Source organism: Bufo gargarizans, chromosome 10, assembly GCF_014858855.1.
Source record: "Bufo gargarizans isolate SCDJY-AF-19 chromosome 10, ASM1485885v1, whole genome shotgun sequence".
Classification (NCBI taxonomy): Eukaryota; Metazoa; Chordata; class Amphibia; order Anura; family Bufonidae; genus Bufo; species Bufo gargarizans.
Genome location: NC_058089.1, coordinates 118,027,418 through 118,048,936, shown reverse-complemented (window position 1 = coordinate 118,048,936; position 21,519 = coordinate 118,027,418). Strand labels below are relative to the sequence as shown.

The 21,519-nt window shown below is 44.5% G+C and overlaps 1 protein-coding gene across 1 annotated transcript in view; it reads right to left on the bottom strand.

The window, feature by feature from the left end:
• Positions 1 to 275: 275 nt before the first annotated feature.
• Positions 276 to 21,519, bottom strand: part of LRP3 (LDL receptor related protein 3) — a 53,606-nt gene continuing 32,362 nt past the window's right edge. The window contains exons 3-7 of the mRNA XM_044269840.1: positions 20,181 to 20,319; positions 18,909 to 19,117; positions 4,895 to 5,981; positions 3,569 to 3,701; positions 276 to 2,085 (exon numbers count right to left, since the gene is read on the bottom strand). Coding sequence (XP_044125775.1) covers positions 1,276 to 2,085; positions 3,569 to 3,701; positions 4,895 to 5,981; positions 18,909 to 19,117; positions 20,181 to 20,319 — 2,378 coding nt within the window. The 3' untranslated portion in view covers positions 276 to 1,275. The remainder of the gene's footprint in view (positions 2,086 to 3,568; positions 3,702 to 4,894; positions 5,982 to 18,908; positions 19,118 to 20,180; positions 20,320 to 21,519) is intronic.

The window sequence follows — 21,519 nt, the reverse complement described above, 5'->3', positions numbered from 1 at the left end:
AGCATGCTGTTTCTTCTGGTAAATTTTAGCCACACAGACTTTTTTCTGTGTGCACATGAAAAGGGATACAAAAACCCCATTCACATGCATTGGATGTACTGTACAACGTGGTAAATCTGATGAGCAAATCCTCCCCAAATCCTGAACGTGTGAACAGGGCCTTAAAGGGGTTGTCTCATCTCCGACAATGGGGGCATATCACTAGGATATGCCCCCATTGTCTGATAGGTGCGGGTTTCACCGCTGGGACCTGCATCTACACCGAGAACAGAGCCCTGAAAGTGGTGGAGGGTGCACTGCGCATGCGCAGCCGTCCTCCATTAATTTTCTATGAGGTCACCGAAAATAGCAGAGCGCTGGCTCGGCTATTTCCGTCGGCCAATTGAAGTGAATGAGAGCATTGGCCCGTCATGCACCTTGTGCTCTCTCTCATCCACCTCTATGGGGAGAGCGCTTGGTGTTGGCTGGACCACCAACTTGCGGAGGTCCGTTCCCAATATATAGGACCCACACCTATAAGACAATCGGGGCATATCCTAGCGATATGCCCCCATTGTCTGAGATGAGACAACCCCTTTAAAGTCAGCGGCACCTGTTAACAAATGAACCAAATACGAGGAAGATGGTGAGATAAGGCGCGGGCCGAAACTTATTCCTCTCTCCCCATTGAAAACACATACAAGCTGAGTAGGCATGTGTATGGAGAAGTCGGGAGGAACAGCTGTGGGCCGAGCAAGCCGAAAATTTTTTGAAGCCTTCATATGACACTGACCAGTCCTAGCCTCTTGTGGGTTATCAATTAAAATCTTTCATGTCTAAATGATTTCAGTGCAACTAAACCTTTCTCTTCCCTTTCACTTGAGTTTTTCATGTAAATTTTAATTATTTTATCAGATTTTGTGTTCCTTCCAAGTGCCATACAACATAAATTATCAGGAACCCCTAGGGTGAAAAGCCAAAACCATCATCATTCATCTAATGAGGTTTTAAAAGCTTATATACTGTCCAAATCAATGGGAAAACACAAGGTACCATTTCTACACAATGACTCTATGAAGGAGAAGTGCTCCTCAACATGTGACTCTCCAGCCATGTTGGGCGTTGTGGCTTTACAATAGCCAGAGCCGCAGGTAGGAGACCACTGCCCTAACACAGAAGATCTTCACATGGGCTTGGACACGTATTTTAGAAAAATATATGGTTCGAGCTCAAATATGGTGTTTTTCATTTTCAAAAAAGTACAAAAACCTAAGCCACTGATAGGAACCGATGTAATTAGCAAATTAATAAGGATTCGTCATCACTACTGCTGCTTTCTGAGAGGGGATGCGAGGTCTGCAGAGTTGTCACTGCCACTGAGTGTTGATAATGGTTATGCACCCCCAAAGGCTCTTCATGGCAAGAAGACAAGCAGCTATGCGACTGCTCGTTCACCTGAATTTGGACATTCTTTAAGCTGTGTAAGTGGCCAGAGTTTTTTAAAGGCAATTTTAATGGGTCCTTGTTTTGTTTATGGCTATGGGTCACGCTGCTGAGACCAGCAGAAGTCCTTTCCGATACAGGCACAGAATAAAAAGCGTCCAAGAGTTCAGCCGAAGACGTCTCTCCGGGAGTTAGTCCTGGCTCTTCCCTTATGGCTGGATTAAAATAACTGTGGCAAGGATTTTCAGAGTCTGACAATGCAGAAGACAATTCAGTCTCCAGGGGTATGTGTTCTTCAGAGCAAGTCTGTAGCAGGACATTTGACGGAAGCTGCTCCGCACCTCCAGGGTCGGGATGCAAATGGTTGTCGACCAAATCAAGACTTTCTCCCTCTTGACTGGAAGTCTGAGTCTGTGTATTTGATGTTTCTGGAGGGGTTAGCGGGCTCGGCCAGGTGTCTTCACTTCTGCCGGAATCTGCTTCCCCGTACCGAGTCTGAGAAAGGAGGGATGAGGTCAGGAGAGGGATTTGCCCTCTTGCACGTGGACGATGGAATAATCTGTTCCAAAGTCTCCCCAAACGTCTTCTGGAGGAAGCCCTTCGTGACGAATGTCGCCTCATCTGTCGACGCATTGCTGTACGAATGTTCTGTAGCATCGACACCTGGAAAACATATTGGGCCAGATTTATCATTACTCTGACCGCTCACTCCACTTTCACATATGGCTAAAGTCAGTTTTAGCCAAGTCAGATTTATGATCGGCCCTTTAAGACTGTAATAAATGTGGTTTGACGGTAGCAGTTTATCCGTCAGTAAGCAGCTTTACAAAAGTCGCACATCTTTACGAAAAAGTCGCACATCTTTACGAAAAAGTCACACGTCTTTACGAAAAAGTCGCATGTTCTATTAAAAAGTCTCATAAGATAAGCATGGTCCTCACTGGAGTGAAATTGCGCAATTTTTTGCGACTTTTTAGCGACTTTTTAAATAGTCTCAATAGTAAATCTGTCTAGAGATTTATTTACATAAGAAAACACGCCCACTTTCAGAAAACTGGCGAGCATAGTGCAGAGCAGGAAAAAGTCGCAAATTTTTGCGCAGTTTTAGTGATTGCGCAAAAATTTGCGACTTTTTCACTCTATTATTCTGACTTGAGCTAATGATAAATCTGGCCCATTGTGTAGATAGTGAAAAGTGGATGGCTGTTAATCATTAGTGGGCAGGTTACAAGCCTCCCGAGCATCGCTGGTGACGCTAAGGAGATTCGTCCCCGTCGTGGCCTGCTATAGGCTGCTGCTCCCACCATCGCCGGATGTTTTGATCCGGGCAATGGGAGATGCAGCAGTGGCCGTGTGGGGATCATTAGCGACGTGGGTGCGGGGTAAGTATATTCTATATGAGGGGCTATACTTTGGATAACCCCTTTAAAAGCGTTTTCCATCTTTGAGAGTCTTTTGAGCAACCTCCGAGACATGCAGAGTAAAATTTACTTACCTACTTCCCGCCACAGGGTTTCTGGCTTCTTTGCACTGCCACTGCAGAGCTCTGGTCCTCTCACATCAACATCCGGTTTGACAGCCACTGCAGCAGTGACGCGTCCCCATAGTGTTACGACAATGGGTCACATGATGAAGGGGGAAGCGTAACCGCTGCAGCCAGTGATTGGATGCATCTAATGTCAAATCAAACCAGAGCACTGCAACAGCAGCGGGGAAGTACAGAAGCAGGGACCCAGCGGCGGAGAACAGGTAAGTAAGGTTCCTTCTGGAGGGTGCCGAAACGCCACAAAGATGGGAAACTCCTTTAAAGGGGTTGTCTAGGATTAGAAAAACATAGCTGCTTTCTTGTAGAAGCAATACTACACTTGCCCATGGGTTTTGTCTGGTATGACTGCTCAGCTCCACTGAAGTGAATTTACCTGAGCTGTAATACCACCCACAACCTGTGGACAGGTATGGTGCTGTTTTTGGAAGAAAGCAGCCATGTTTTTCTGATTCTGGACAACCCCTTTAACACATTCCTCAGCTAAAATACTCTGTGCTGCTGAAGAAGCTGCTCCTTTTATCATCAGTGCATGACCTTCCACTTGTCTCCATTCTCCACATCGCAATATATTTTAATCTGCTGCTCACTAAACATATTTACTTGAGAGTCACTGACGGCTGGAAAGTCTTCCACAGGAGGAATGAGTCCCTGTGCAATGAGCTGCCCATAAGAAGGAGGAGCCTCACGTCTCACGAACTCCGCCTCTAAGCGGGTCATTTGTGTTTCGAATGCCCTGAAAAAAAAGAATTAAGAAAGAATGCATTTAAACAAGTCATATAAGCTTATGTATAACAACCCTAAAGGGGTTGTGAAAGAACGGACGGACATGTAAAGGTAGGCTTAGTTCCTGATTCTGGCTCCCCGCTCCTTCTCTTCCAGGCCTGGGCTGCTCTGCTGGGCAACTTCACTGTAAAAATCTGGTTTGACACTGCCTGCAGCCAATCAGTGGCCGCAGCGGAGAACGAATCACCTTGCATCATTTGCTATCGCATTAAGGTAGTTGGTCACCCCCGCGGCCAATGGCAAACTGGGCGTTTACAGAGAGGATGCCCAGATGAGCATGGCATCCTGGGAGAGGAAGGAGCGGGTAGTCAGTGCCAGGAAGAAGGTAAGTAAGCTTCCCTTTACGGTCCAGCCAAGTTGGCCATCAATATCAGATCAATGGTAGAGTCGAGTATTGGCTGACGTCTTGTAGTTCTGGCTCCAGAATGGGAGAAGTGTTACCAACTTTGTCGACAAGACCATGGACTGAGCTACCATGAACCAGCTGATCACCAGGGGTGCAAGTTGTCAGACCCCTGCCAATTCGATACCGATGGCCTATTGTGAGGATAGACCATCAATATTAAAATCCTAGACAACCCCTTTCAATCAGATTGATGCGGGTTTGGCTCCTTCAAACTGGTAATCAGTCAGGATACCAAAAGTCAGACTCCCACAGATCTAATTTTAACGACATTTCTTACGGATAATCCGTCAATATCAAAGTCCAGGACAATCCATTTTGGGCCAGTTTTTATGATTGCTATGAGCTAAAAACAAATTTTTGGAATTGGGGTTTATTAAAATTTTTGGGCAGTTTTTCTTATGCATGCGGTTAAAAAGCAGTCTATTTGTAGAGCTCATATGAAGCCTTATCTCTGATTTCCTGACCTCATTAACACTCATTTAAGCCATATTCTTATCACTTTGATAAGCGTTTATAATGAGTGTTTGTGAGGTCAGGAGATCAGAGATAAGGCATGAGCAGTCAGCTCATGGAGCTCAGGAGGGACAGTCTGCAAATAGACTGACTTTTAATCACATGTATCACAATAACTGCAGAAAGAGCAAATAAAATTATTTTAACCCAAAATTTGTAATATGCAATCAAAATTTCCCCAAAAGTGTCCATAGCCTTTAAGGTTGAAGTATGAAAAGTCGCACCTGTACTCCCGGCTTCTAAGAGAATACAGTTTGAAGGCGCAGCCCAAGGCGATGACCAAGAGTAGACCGCACACCAAGCTGCCAATCAGAGCAGCTGTGATGACCTTCCTAGGTACAATCACCAGGCAGTTCTGTTCATCGCTCCCGTCCTGGCAATCTTCTTGGCCATCGCACCGCCATGTTTCAAAGATACACAAATTGGTTCCACAGTGAAAATTCCCTGGCTGGCACGTGAAGCAGTTTTTTTCATCAGAGCCATCTGGGCAGTTCTTCTGGTTATTGCAACGGTCAAGGTAAGAGTAGCACAGGCCGCTTCCTCCCTCGCAGGGATACTCGTTACTTTGACAAGGTTTACAGTTCTCTTCGTCTTTGCCGTTGGGGCAGTGCCAATAACCATCACAAGTCTGGCGTTCTGAGTAACAAATGTCATCAACTCCACAGGGCTGCTCCCATGGCAAGCAGTAACCTTTGACCTGGTAAGTGGCGTTAAAACCATGACCCATGCTTTTCGGCCGTGCGTGGTAGGTCAAGGTGAGCTGGCCATTGGCAGACTCGGCACTGACCGTGTGCCGATTATTGCGGAACGAGAGGGTTTGCAAGAGTTTATCGCTCCTCTCGCCGATTCCTTCATACACTTTCACATAGTCGCTGTAGCCCAAAAGCATGTCGATCTGAAGAATGACATGGCGATTGTCTTGAGTGTCTATGTACCAAACACAGCGAAGATCTGACCGGCTGTGATCTGGGCGGAAAAAGTCTGGTGAAGCAAATGAGCCGTAGAAGTTGCCGAGCTTTCCTCCACACTTAAGATCGGGACAGTTCTCTTCATCAGTGCCGGTCATGCAGTCTTTTACTGAATTACACCTCAGTTCATTAGACATGCATTGTGTGGAGTGAGCCAAGGTGCAGGGGAACGTTCCCACAGGGCATAAGCTGGTCCGTATCTCGGTAGAGGGATTTGTACAATTTTGTTCATCTGAGTTATCTCCGCATTCATCTACAGCATTGCACCTCCAGGTGTTCGGGATACATTTGCCATTGCTACACAGAAATTCATCGGTCAGACACGAGGTCAGCCCCATTTTTCCTTTTTAAAACAAGAGAGAAATATAATATTATTCAACAAATATCAAATGAATGCATTAGAAATGGAGCATCATGTAGCATCTATAATGGTGGCCCAGTTGTTTGCATAATCTAGTGTGGGGTTTCGCTCTGGTAGATAGGGTAAGAGGGTGCAGTACAGAGGCAAAATACAAGTTCTTAACTCAAAACGTCAACGTTTATTCACACTTGAGGCAATTGGTGTTAATTCACATACAATGGAAAGTTCATATAACAGTTCTGCCTCCAGTAGTCCACAGCAGGCTTTAGGGGGCCTGTTTCCCCAGCATGCGTCTCTCAGCCCTCCATAACGGCACAAAGTCTCAGATCCCAAAAACAGAGACATCTCTGCTGAGCCCAGCTGCCAATTTAAGGACAGCCAGGTGCTGCCAAAACCTGGACTGGCACTGGAAACCAGCCTAACCGCACATGCTGGGAGGAAAATACCTGCCTTGCCAGATACAACCCCTCACTGTGTCACACTAGCAATGACGAAATAAAGTGTGGGTGCTGGATCTTCCTTCTCAACTTCATTGGTATATGTCTTATTTTGTTGGGTTCCTTATCCACATATGCTATAGATGTCTGATACTTCTCACCTCATGGACCCACATCAATCTCTAGAATGGGGCCTTACTTCTGTCTTCCGTGGTCAGAGGCTGACTTACAATGGTTTTCGTAACTCCCATACAAGCGAGTGGGAGCTATGGAATTAGGGTAGCACAGCACGCTTAACTGTTTCTGTAGTCCCGACCCCCTGTGGCCGCCATATCCATCCGAGCCACCTGGATCTGGCGACTACCTCTTTAAGTGTGTTCTACAGATTGGCATTAATTATCTTTGGCTTTGGAAAGAAGAAGACAGAAGTTAAAGGGGTATGCTCTACTTATGAAGTGATGGTATATCACTAGGATATGTAACTTCCATGAATGAAAGAGTGCAGGGGTAGTACCCCCTATGATAATAGATTGATAGCATATCCTAGGGAAAACCCAAGCTTAATTGGTGGTCAGAATGGTAGGAATGGATCACTGTCTGGATGTCTTACGAGGCACTAGTGTCACATGAGTAAATTATATGACTACTGCCATCTTGATTGCCATTGACGTGATGGCGACAGCATCCACTGTTTATACACAGAATCCATGGGCAGCAGGGGACCCTGAACTGGGCTGCTTGGTGTTTCCTATGCCTGCGCCTACAATTTTTGGCAATTTAGAGATTTTTTTCCACCCCTTTGAGAAGGTCATACCCCTAATTTTTGGCAGGAGTGTATATGGTGCCCTCCCAACTAGAGATGGCCTTGTGGTTCGCCCGGCGGTCGTTTCACGGCAAACTTTGGGCGTTCGCGATTTGCCGAACATGCGAACATATGGCAATGTTCTGGCACTCTGTATGTGTAGAAAAATACGGAAGATAGGACTAAAATACCATAAAAGTGATCACACAATTTAATTAATAAAATACATATAAAATACACATAAATAAATATAGTAAAACACAAAATATTAATAGCAACACTCATATAAGTTATTCCATTTGATATTCATATATAAAAGAATGTCCTCAAATATCAATACCCCAATGATGTTAGGTTCTGATACATTCAAAAATATTTTAGAATGTTTCTGCGTAGAATTCCGTGAATATAAAACCAAGATCAGAATATTATCCTTTCTTTCAGAAGTGTCTATATAATAGGGGTAAAATATCACTTGGTTCTATGACTGTATATTCTATCTCCGGTTTCAAAGAGTTTCAGTCACAGTTTCTTTCAAATAAAGTGCTGTGTGCTTCGAGGTAAGAAAAAAATAGGTCTTACCTTAGCTCAAATGGTAGTTTGGAATAAAAATAACTCACATATGTTTAGCTCCGATTGTAAACGCGGTCTCGCGTATGGTGAAGCTGGACGCCAAGGTAGTGCGGTCTATGGCGAGCTGCTGACTTGGTGTGTATCAGATTGCCTGCTTACAGAATGCGTCGCGTCTCACGTGGTATACGGCGTAGCTCTAGTCCGAGATTGCCGTGGAGTATCTCTATACTTGCCAGCTCCCGCGATACTCCACGGCAATCTCGGACTAGAGCTACGCCGTATACCACGTGAGACGCGACGCATTCTGTAAGCAGGCAATCTGATACACACCAAGTCAGCAGCACGCCATAGACCGCACTACCTTGGCGTCCAGCTTCACCATACGCGAGACCGCGTTTACAATCGGAGCTAAACATATGTGAGTTATTTTTATTCCAAACTACCATTTGAGCTAAGGTAAGACCTATTTTTTTCTTACCTCGAAGCACACAGCACTTTATTTGAAAGAAACTGTGACTGAAACTCTTTGAAACCGGAGATAGAATATACAGTCATAGAACCAAGTGATATTTTACCCCTATTATATAGACACTTCTGAAAGAAAGGATAATATTCTGCATCTTGGTTTTATATTCACGGAATTCTACGCAGAAACATTCTAAAATATTTTTGAATGTATCAGAACCTAACATCATTGGGGTACTGATATTTGAGGACATTCTTTTATATATGAATATCAAATGGAATAACTTATATGAGTGTTGCTATTAATATTTTGTGTTTTACTATATTTATTTATGTGTATTTTATATGTATTTTATTAATTAAATTGTGTGATCACTTTCATGGTATTTTAGTCCTATCTTCCGTATTTTTCTACACATACAGAGTGCCAGTCCAATTCATTTACACTATTTTATCTTTATCTGTATGGGTGATACAGTTCTTCTGGTCTAGAGCACCTGGCTTCTATTTTTGCACAGGAGTGAGCTATTCCTATCATACTTTTTTCATATGGCAATGTTCGCATGCGCCATATTCTTTTGCATTGCGCCGAACTTTAACCCATGACACATCCATCAGGTGGGACAGGACAGCCAATTGAGACATTTCAGCAAATGGACACACCCCCACCCGATAACAAAACCTGATCTGGCAGCCATTTTACATTCTGTGTTTTGCCAGTGTAGGGAGAGGTTGCTTTGTGGAGCAGGGACAGGCTGTTAGGGACACCAAACACTAGCTAATAGGACCACAAAAGTCCTTTTAAGGACTGGTATAGGTGTGTTATCGATGTGTAATATAATTGTGTAATATACTTATAATATACTTTCTAACATAGAAAGTACAGTATATTATAGTGCATTTGTATTGTGCAGCAGTTGTGTGCGGTTCTGCTGCAATACAGCAGCTAAATAGAGGGACAAACGCTATTGAAATAACTAATTGCAACTCGTGTGATATACCTGTTGCCCCCAAAAAAACTAATTGAGGGGATGTGATATACCTATAATATACTTTCTAACATAGAAAGTATATAGTGCATTTGTATTGTGCAGCATTTGTGTGCGGTTGTGCTGCAATACCGCAGGCATATAGAGGAACAAGCGCTATTGGAACAACTATTTGCAACGGGTGTGATATACCTGTTGCTCCCCAAAAAACGGATTGAGGGGTGCAATATACCTGCTTCCACAAAATACTTATTAAGGGGTTTGATATCCCTGCTTCCACCAAATTCTGATTGAGGGGTGCGATATACCTGCTTCCACAAAATACTGATTAAGGGGTTTGATATACCTGCTTCCATAAAATACTGATCGAGGGGTACGATATACCTGCTTCCACCAAATATTGATTAAGGGGTTCTATATACCTGCTTCCACAAAATACTGATTAAGGGGTGCGATATACCTGCTTCCACCAAATATTAATTATGGGGTTCTATATAACTGCTTCCACAAAATACTGATTGAGGGGTTCTATATAATTGATTCCACAAAATACTGATTAAGGGGTTTGATATCCCTGCTTCCACAAAATTCTGATTGAGGGGTTCTATATACCTGCTTCCACAAAATACTGATTGAGGGGTGTAATATACCTGCTTCCACAAAATACTGATTAAGGGGATTGATATACCTGCTTCCACCAAATATTGATTGAGGCCTGCGATACACCTGCTTCCGCCAAATATTGATTAAGGGGATTGATATACCTGCTTCCACCAAATATTGATTGAGGCCTGCGATACACCTGCCTCCACAAAATACTTATTAAGGGGTTTAATATCCCTGCTTCCACAAAATACAGATTGAGGGGTGCGATATACCTGCTTCCAACAAATATTGATTAAGGGGTTCTATATACCTGATTCTACAAAATACTGATTGAGGGGTGCGATATATCTGCTTCCACAAAATACTGATTAAGAGGTTTGATATACCTGCTTCCACAAAATACAGATTGAGGGGTGCGATATACCTGCTTCCACCAAATATTGATTAAGGGGTTCTATATACCTGCTTTTGCAAAATACTTATTGAGGGGTGCAATATACCTGCTTTCACAAAATACTGATTAAGGGGTTTGATATACCTGCTTTCACAAAAGCAGATCACCAAACTGGTCAGTCGCAGCCAGGGCGCAATCAGGGACATCGTACCTTACGCCTTCTTTCTGGAGCATGCATTGCATCATGTCATTGATCAAGCCGTCGAGGAGTAGGAGCTGGAAGATGAGGAAGTCTTAATGCTGAATAAATTCCCAGGGGAGGCTACTCCATCTGAGACAAATCAGCAGGAGTCTGAAGAGGAGTCAGAGAAGGATGGTGGCTGGGGGGAGGAGGAGGAGCAAGAAGAGCAGGCTTGGGAGGGGGACTTTAAACTTTTCTGGGACCCCTGGTGTTGACCGTGGCTGGGGGAAGGAGACGGAGGACAACATTCTCCTGGGCGATGAGCAGGAGCCAGGGCGCTCCAACACTTCCAATTTAGTGCAAATGGGGGCCTTCATGCTCCAGTGTTTGAAGAGGGGCCCCTGTATAAAAAGCATAAAGGGCAAGGACCAGTACTGGGTGGCAACGTACAAACACACAATGGCAGACATATTACCAGCATCACAGAGGGCTGTCAGAATGCAGCATTTTCAGGCCTTGCTGCGAGAGATGTTGCATTCTGCTGTTGCGGGCGCTGGCAGAGGAATTTCCACCCACAGCGAAAAAGGTGCGGGTACCAATCCTACCGCGCCTGCAAGAAGAGGGCGGTTTCAAGATGTGTTGGTCACTTCGGATACGAGATCATTCTTTTACCCAACCCATTGAGAGCCGCCCTCCCAATCCAACCTAGACCGACAGGTGTCCGACTACATCGGGTTAACGGCCGATGTGGACGATCTGAGAAGCGAGGAACCCCTGGACTACTGGACATGCAGGCTTGACCTGTGGCGAGAGCTGGCACAATTTGCCATGGAACTCTTGGCTTCCCCTTCATCAAGTGTCCTGTCCGAAAGGACGTTCAGCGCAGCAGGGGGATTCGTGACCCATAAGCCTAGCTCACGACAGTGTGGACTACCACACATTTCAAAAAATTAATGAGGCATGGATCTCGTAGGAATTCAACTCCTGTGACGACCAGGTGTAATTGAATTTCCTCATGCCAGCCCACACATATCTGCCACCAACCAGAACAAAGAATGGTCCTTGTTTTATGTATATACAGTGGCATAAAAGGTCTTTTCTGTCAGGTGAATCCCTAATTTTTGGGGCCTGTACTGGCCTACAGTAAAATTTTTATCCAGTGACCGCCTAATGTACCTCCAGCCACATCATCACAAGTTCTTTTCTGTCCGGTGAATGCCTAATGTTTGGGGCCTGTACTCTGGTGGCCTACTCTAAAATTTTTATCAAGTGACCACCTAATGTACCTCCAACAACATAATCACTTGTTCTTTTCTGTCAGGTGAATGCATAATTTTTGGGGCCTGTACTCCCGTGGCCTAAAATAAAAAATTTCTAGGTTCCAGCAGGGCACATTTTTGAGAGTTTCCCTTTAAGACGCATAAAAATGGCCCCTCATTAACCACCTCCCGACCGCTGTACGCAGATATGCGTCCGGGAGGTGGTTGCTTTACTCCTCCTGGACGCATATACGCGTCATCTCGCGAGATTCGAATTTTTTAACCCCTAACAGGTATATTAGACGCTGTTTTCATAACAGCGTCTAATATACCTCCTACCTGGTCCTCTGGTGGTCCCTTTTGTTAGGATCGACCACCAGAGGACACAGGTAGGTCAGTAAAGTCGCACCAAACACTACACTACACTACACCCCCCCCCCGTCACTTATTAACCCTTTATGAACCCCTGATCACCCATAATCACCCCATATAAACTCCCTGATCACCCCCCTGTCATTGATCACCCCCCTGTCAGGCTCCGTTCAGACGTCCGTATGATTTTTACGGATCCACGGATACATGGATCGGATCCGCAAAACGCATACGGACGTCTGAATGGAGCCTTACAGGGGGGTGATCAATGACAGGCGGGTGATCACCCATATACACTCCCTGATCACCCCCTGTCATTGATAACCACCCTGTCATTGATCACCCCCCTGTCACTGATCACCCCCCCTGTAAGGCTCCATTCAGACGTCCGCATGATTTTTACGGATCCATGGATACATGGATCGGATCCGCAAAACACATGCGGACGTCTGAATGGAGCCTTACAGGGGGGTGATCAATGACAGGCGGGTGATCACCCATATACACTCCCTGATCACCCCCTGTCATTGATCACCCCCCTGTCATTGATCACCCCCCTGTCACTGATCACCCCCCCTGTAAGGCTCCATTCAGACGTCCGCATGATTTTTACGGATCCATGGATACATGGATCGGATCCGCAAAACACATGCGGACGTCTGAATGGAGCCTTACAGGGGGGTGATCAATGACAGGCGGGTGATCACCCATATACACTCCCTGATCACCCCCTGTCATTGATCACCCCCCTGTAAGGCTCCATTCAGACGTCCGCATGTGTTTTGTGGATCCGATCCATGTATCCATGGATCCGTAAAAATCATGCGGACGTCTGAATGGAGCCTTACAGGGGGGGTGATCAGTGACAGGGGGGGATCACCCTGATCACCCCCTGTCATTGATCACCCCCCTGTAAGGCTCCATTCAGACGTCCGCATGTGTTCTGTGGATCCGATCCATGTATCCATGGATCCGTAAAAATCATGCGGACGTCTGAATGGAGCCTTACAGGGGGGGTGATCAGTGACAGGGGGGTGATCACCCTGATCACCCCCTGTCATTGATCACCCCCCTGTAAGGCTCCATTCAGACGTCCGCATGTGTTTTGTGGATCCGATCCATGTATCCATGGATCCGTAAAAATCATGCGGACGTCTGAATGGAGCCTTACAGGGGGGGTGATCAGTGACAGGGGGGTGATCAGGGAGTCTATATGGGTGATCACCCCCCTGTCATTGATCACCCCCCTGTAAGGCTCCATTCAGACGTCCGCATGTGTTTTGCGGATCCGATCCATGGATCCGTAAAAATTATACGGACGTCTGAATGGAGCCTTACCAGGGGGGTGATCAATGACAGGGGGGTGATCAGGGAGTCTATATGGGTGATCACCCCCCTGTCATTGATCACCCCCCTGTCATTGATCACCCCCCCTGTAAGGCTCCATTCAGACATTTTTTTGGCCCAAGTTAGCGGAAATTTTATTTTATTTTTTTCTTACTAAGTCTCATATTCCACTAACTTGTGTCAAAAAATAAAATCTCACATGAACTCACTATGCCCATCACGAAATCCAAATGCGTAAACATTTTTAGACATTTATATTCCAGACTTCTTCTCACGCTTTAGGGCCCCTAAAAAGCCAGGGCAGTATAAATACCCCACATGTGACCCCATTTCGGAAAGAAGACACCCCAAGGTATTCCGTGAGGGGCATATTGAGTCCATGAAAGATTGAAATTTTTGTCCTAAGTTAGCGGAAAGTGAGACTTTGTGAGAAAAAAACAAAAAAAATCAATATCCGCTAACTTATGCAAAAAAATAAAAATTTCTAGGAACTCGCCAGGCCCCTCATTGAATACCTTGGGGTGTCGTCTTTCCAAAGTGGGGTCACATGTGGGGTATTTATACTGCCCTGGCTTTTTAGGGGCCCGAAAGTGTGAGAAGAAGTCTGGGATCCAAATGTCTAAAAATGCCCTCCTAAAAGGAATTTGGGCCCCTTTGCGCATCTAGGCTGCAAAAAAGTGTCACACATGTGGTATCGCCGTACTCAGGAGAAGTTGGGGAATGTGTTTTGGGGTGTCATTTTACATATACCCATGCTGGGTGAGAAAAATATCTTGGTCAAATGCCAACTTTGTATAAAAAAAATGGGAAAAGTTATCTTTTGCCAAGATATTTCTCTCACCCAGCATGGGTATATGTAAAATGACACCCCAAAACACATTCCCCAACTTCTCCTGAGTACGGTGATACCACATGTGTGACACTTTTTTGCAGCCAAGGTGGGCAAAGGGGCACATATTCCAAAGTGCATCTTTCGGATTTCACAGGCCATTTTTTACAGATTTTGATTGCAAGGTACTTCTTACACATTTGGGCCCCTAAATTGCCAGGGCAGTATAACTACGCCACAAGTGACCCCATTTTGGAAAGAAGACACCCCAAGGTATTCCGTGAGGGGCACGGCGAGTTCCTAGAATTTTTTATTTTTTGTCACAAGTTAGCGGAAAATGATGATTTTTCTTTTTTTTTTCTTTTTTCCTTACAAAGTCTCATATTCCACTAACTTGCGACAAAAAATAAAAAATTCTAGGAACTCGCCATGCCCCTCACGGAATACCTTGGGGTGTCTTCTTTCCAAAATGGGGTCACTTGTGGCGTAGTTATACTGCCCTGGCAATTTAGGGGCCCAAATGTGTAAGAAGTACCTTGCAATCAAAATCTGTAAAAAATGGCCTGTGAAATCCGAAAGATGCACTTTGGAATATGTGCCCCTTTGCCCACCTTGGCTGCAAAAAAGTGTCACACATGTGGTATCACCGTACTCAGGAGAAGTTGGGGAATGTGTTTTGGGGTGTCATTTTACATATACCCATGCTGGGTGAGAGAAATATCTTGGCAAAAGACAACTTTTCCAATTTTTTTATACAAAGTTGGCATTTGACCAAGATATTTTTCTCACCCAGCATGGGTATATGTAAAATGACACCCCAAAACACATTCCCCAACTTCTCCTGAGTACGGCGATACCAGATGTGTGACACTTTTTTGCAGCCAAGGTGGGCAAAGGGGCACATATTCCAAAGTGCACCTTTCGGATTTCACCGGTCATTTTTTACACATTTCGATTGCAAAGTTCTTCTCACACATTAGGGCCCCTAAATTGCCAGGGCAGTATAACTACCCCACAAGTGACCCCATTTTGGAAAGAAGACACCCCAAGGTATTCCGTGAGGGGCATGGCGAGTTCCTAGAATTTTTTATTTTTTGTCGCAAGTTAGTGGAATATGAGACTTTGTAAGAAAAAAATAAAAATAAAAAATCATCATCATTTTCCGCTAACTTGTGACAAAAAATAAAAAGTTCTATGAACTCACTATGCCCATCAGCGAATACCTTAGGGTGTTTACTTTCCGAAATGGGGTCATTTGTGGGGTTTTTCTACTGTCTGGGCATTGTAGAACCTCAGGAATCATGACAGGTGCTCAGAAAGTCAGAGCTGCTTCAAAAAGCGGAAATTCACATTTTTGTACCATAGTTTGTAAACACTATAACTTTTACCCAAACCATTTTTTTTTTTGCCCAAACATTTTTTTTTTTATCAAAGACATGTAGAACTATAAAGTTAGCGAAAAATTTATATATGGATGTCGTTTTTTTTGCAAAATTTTACAGCTGAAAGTGAAAAATGACATTTTTTTGCAAAAAAATCGTTACATTTCGATTAATAACAAAAAAAGTTAAAATGTCAGCAGCAATAAAATACCACCCAATGAAAGCTCTATTAGTGAGAAGAAAAGGAGGTAAAATTCATTTGGGTGGTAAGTTGCATTACCGAGCGATAAACGGTGAAAGTAGTGTAGTGCCGAAGTGTAAAAAGTGCTCTGGTCATGAAGGGGGTTTCAGCTAGCGGGGCTGAAGTGGTTAAAATACATATTTTTTGTGGGAATTTTTTGCCATTGATCCCCCTCTATTATGTCACTGTCCATGTTGTGGGACTATTTGTGCAGTTCTAGTAAGTATTTGGTAGCTGAAAATATGACCTAAATGTTTTTCAGGTTCGCCTGCCATTAAAGTCAATGGGGTCCGCCGCGAATGCGCGGTTCGCGAATTGTCCTGGCTTATGTTCGTCCATCACTACTCCCAACTATACCTTAAAGGCAGATTTGGATAGTTGGATGTCAACATGCCTGATCTTATTGTTCACAGGGAGATAAGCCTCTGCAAGGGATGTCTGGCAGCAGCTTTCTCCCCATTCACTACACATGCATGCTTGGCACCAGTATTGGACAGTCGGCTTTACTAGTCTTTAACACTGTTCTCCAGGACTAGAAAAAAACGGATGCTCTTCTAAAAGCAGCACCACACCTGTGCATGGGCTGTGTCTGGTATTGCAGCTCTGGCTTGTGGACAGGAGTGGTGCTGTTTTTGGAAGAAAGCAGCCATCTTTTTCTAATCCTTGAGAACCCCTTTGACCTCCACAACACATTTCTTTAACCTATAGGTAGATGCTAATCTGTAGGTGACAATGAGAATTTTTGCAGCTCAGAAGGACAACGGTGACAACTTTCACTCCAGAAAATGAAAAAGCGTTTAGTGTGCGGCGATCCCATTAGCCGAACCTGCGGAACCGTCGTTACAACTGTAATGACAATTGCTCAGAAAACTCTGCTTAATCTTCACGGCTTGAGGGATAATTTCTATCAAATTCCACTTCACTTAAGAGATTTCATGCAGACACGTCCTGTGATTTACAACACCTCCGCTCGCCTGCCAGATGGATATTAACGAGAAATGTGAGAGATGCGGAAGGAGAAGAGATGCATGGAACAGAGCCCCGATGAAGAGTGTAATGGAATATGAAATGGACAGAAGTGAGCCTGGGTATACACAAGAGTACATCGCTCAAAGAAAATAAAATGGAAGCATTTTTGCAGTGAAGTATAAATGCAATTACACAGGATTCACTTTCAATCACAGTATGCAAAGAATAAACGATACTAGAGATGCCTAGTCTTGGGGTGTCATGTCCTCCTTTGACCAGTGGCCCACTGATAGACGATGCTGCGGCCTCCTATGCTGCGTCAATGTCTCTGTCATGAAAGCGCACTTTACATGCAGCCATGTACAGACAGTATTATTTTGAGTGTCTGTGAAGGTTCTCATTTATCCAAGTCATGGTATATCTGTAAAGAATAAATGAAGGCAACTGGACTTACTGTAGATTTATTGAAAACGTTTCACTCGTTCTTCTAACGAGCTTTCTCAATTCTGAGTGACTGTACGAGAATTCTCTGGGAATAAATATGTAACTGAATCAACATCTGGTAATTATACCCAGCTAAACACCTTTGACCCCATGCTGGGTATAATGACCTATGACCCCATGCCGGGTATAATTACCAGATGTTGATTCAGTTACATATTTATTCCCAGAGAATTCTTGTACAGTCACTCAGAATTGAGAAAGCTCGTTGGAAGAACCAGTGAAACGTTTTCAAGAAATCTACAGTAAGTCCAGTCGCCTTGATTTATTCTTTACAGATATAGTATTATTTTGAGTGTCTGTGAAGGTTCTCATTTATCCAAGTCATGGTATATCTGTAAAGAATAAATGAAGGCAACTGGACTTACTGTAGATTTATTGAAAACGTTTCACTCGTTCTTCTAACGAGCTTTCTCAATTCTGAGTGACTGTACGAGAATTCTCTGGGAATAAATATGTAACTGAATCAACATCTGGTAATTATACCCAGCATGGGGTCAGAGGTCATTATACCCAGCTAAACACCTTTGACCCCATGCTGGGTATAATTACCAGATGTTGATTCAGTTACATATTTATTCCCAGAGAATTCTCGTACAGTCACTCAGAATTGAGAAAGCTCGTTGGAAGAACGAGTGAAACGTTTTCAAGAAATCTACAGTAAGTCCAGTCGCCTTGATTTATTCTTTACAGATATAGTATTATTTTGAGTTGTAATACTCCACAAATCACAGACAGATGTGGTGTTGTTTCTGGAAGAAGACCAGGGGTCAGCAACAGCCAGCTGTTGTGAAACTACAACTCCCAGCATGCACATTTGCTTGGCTTTTCTTGGTAGGGGCGTAGCTATAGGGTTTGCAGTGGTAGCACATAGGACCCACTATGTGCTACCTCTGCCCCGTGGGGGCCCAAAGACCCTTGTGCCACATAAGAAGATACCGGTTTTATAGTGCATGTTGGTCAACTTACACCTTCGGATGGAGTAAGGGTCCATTCACACGTCACACAGGTGCGGACCCATTAATTTTCAATGGGGCTGGAATGTGCTGTCCGTATCCACATTTGTGGATCAGCACTTTCCCGATCTGCACTTCCGTTCCGCAAAAAAACAGAACATGTCCTATTCTTGTCCGCAATTGCGGACAAGAAAAGGCATTTTCTATGAGAGTGCTGGCGATGTGCGGTCCGTAAAATGCGGAACGCACATTGCCGGTGTCCGTGTGTTGCGGATCTAAGATTTGCGGACCTGCAAAACACATACGGACGTGTGAATGCACCCTTAAGGGGTTAGGTCAAGAATTTGGCATAGAGGAGGGGGGGGGGAGTTGCCGTTCCAATTTTTGCCTCCGGCAGCATGAATGTGCTTCCCTGGCCACAAAGCACTGAGGGAAGGGGGGCCCAAGCTGAACTCTTGCACCAGGGCCCATGAGCCTTTAGCTACACCCCTGGTTCTCGGAGCATGCTGGGAGTTGCAGTTTCACAACAGCTAGACTGATACAGGTTGCCGAACCCTAGCCCAGGCAATGGTTAGAAGATATTCCCTTGTATGTGATTATTCATACCTCTAATATATGACAGCCGGAATCCCTGAGACTGCCCTGAACTCAAGGGATCTGAGTGAAAGAACATCCAAACATGATCCCGCAATGAAATAAAGGCTGGGGGGATGGTAGAGCCGCAGACTTTATACCCTTCCCTTTTTGAAGACGGACCGATCAGTAACCAGTCAATAGTGCACTTGTGAGAATCTTGAATATCAAAATTCTTAAAACTGCAAAATGCAAAAAGGAGAGAAGAAAAACAATGTTAAAAATGCCTTTTATTACATAGGTGAGAAATGTAGAATAATAAATGCATTGCAAGCAGCTCCCTAACAGATGTCTAAAAAGGGTTCTTGGAAACCATCAGCAAGCAATTCCATATATACTGACCCCAAGTTCTTCCAATCACTGGTTCCTTTTAACATGCATTAAAGTATATTTCCATTAAAAAGTGTTCACACAATTATTATAAAAGGGGTTATCCAAGATTAATAAATGCCCCCCATATTCCCGGGCCCCTCACACTGAATATACTTACCTGTCCCAGCACGGCCGCCGCTGCTTCTCCCCGTCCGCGGATGAAAACATTGGTGTCAGGGGGAGCAGCCAATGGCAGGCGGTGGGTCGTGGGTGACACTAGGGAGGCTCGCCCCCGTCCCCGCCTGCCATTGGCCCGCTCACAGGGATATGCAGCAGCGGTGCGGGGACCAGGAGCGGTGCAGGGAGCGGGGAGCCAGGTAAGTATATTCATTGTGAGGGGCTCGGGCATATGGGGGCCATTTAATAGTCTCATTCATCAAGGCCTTCTGTGCAGAAACCGTTGGTCTCAGTTCTGGCTGGTAGAGGGGTGGTCCTGAACCAAGACCCCCTTCTATGCCATTCATATGTCCTACAAGCAAATGTGTTGTATTGATGAATCAACCCCTTTGGTGCCCTATCTAAAGGCGGATTTACACAGCCAGATTGTTAGGCCGATTATCGGAAACGAACATTAGTACAAATGTTTGTTCCTGATATTCGGCCTGTGATCTGCTGCCCAGAAACAATGAATTTGTAGGGGGATGAGCCATGACAGTAGCCATCAGTCGTCTGCATACTGTGGAGGCGATCTCTGCATGAAACCGGAGATCTTCACATCCACAGACGAGCAGGAATTTAGGACGGAACGCTTCCTTCCCCATAATTGCCTACATTAAATTAAGGCAGCAATACAGTGATTCATCAAGTGACATAATTAAACTGCTGAGGCGTATTTGTGATGAAAGTGACTGCTAATGTTGATTAGTGACTCACCTAATTGTTATGACGTCTCCGTGGTCTCCTTGGATAAACCAGCTGCAGTTCATGGTAGGGGGGTAGTTCAGGGGCCATGCGGGACTATAAATGACGCCTCTCCGTTCTGTGTGTTGCTCCAGTTCACCATTACAAGCAGCTGCCAAGGTACAAAATGCATCCTCAGACAAAAAGACACACATATATATATATATATAATAGACTGTAAAATAAAATAAATATAAAATATATAATAAACTAATGAAAATATGAAAGCAGTGATATGCGCATAGTGTCAAATTACTGCTGTCCTGGTCAGATTCTAACTACTCCTATTTTCCTTTCTTAGGCCTCATGCACACGACCGTGGTGTGTTTTGCGATCCGCAAATTGCGGATTCGCAAAACACGTATAGCCATTGATATAACTGCCTATTCTTGTCTGCAAAACGGACAAGAATAGGACGGGTTATATTTTTTTTGCGGGGCCACGGAACGGAGCAACGGATGTCCTGACTTACATCATCCTCCTATAGACTTGCAGTATCTTCATGTGCTTAGCCCAGCTGATGCCAAAAGAGTAAGACAACTCATTATATCCTATACCCTATGTCCAGGTGCAACCATCGTGGCTGCATAAAAATTCAACAAACCTGAATTGCCCATGACCCTGGCGCTACAGTTTTGCAATGTCCAAAAAGTCCTAGTGCAATGACCCAGTGGATCACAGCTAAAAGGGTTAATATTGTTAAAGAGTTAATCCTCAGGTTCACCACTTTAAAATGTTTACTGTGATGATTATGTGCACTGTAAATCCCAAAATGCTCCATCCAGGAAGGAAAAGGATTTTCTGACATTTTAATACTGATGACCTATCCTCTGAATAGTTTATCAGTATCTGATCGGTGGGGGTCTGACTCCCACCGATCAGCTGTTTGAGAAGACACCGGAGCTCCTATCAGCGCTGCGGCTTTCTCGCAGCTTACCAAGCACAGTGCCGTACTATATATAGTGGTTGTACTTAATATCGTGCTCAGCCCCATACACTTCTATGAGGCTGAGCTGTGCCTAGGCCACATAAACGATGGTCGTATCATCACACGGCCTCACAGAAGCGCTGCTGCCTTCTCAAACAGCTGATCAGCAGTGGTCCCAGGTTTCGGACCCCACTGATCAGATACTGATGGCCTAACCAGATTATAGGTCATCAGTATTAAAATGTTGGAAAACCCCTTTAAATCTGACAGATAGTTGCCGGGAGACAGGCTTGTCCTGTCCCCACCACCACCACAAGTTCTTTGTGAGCTGCTGCAAAGTAGGCCTAAAGAAGCCACATCCAGGAACACACCATTCCTGAAAGA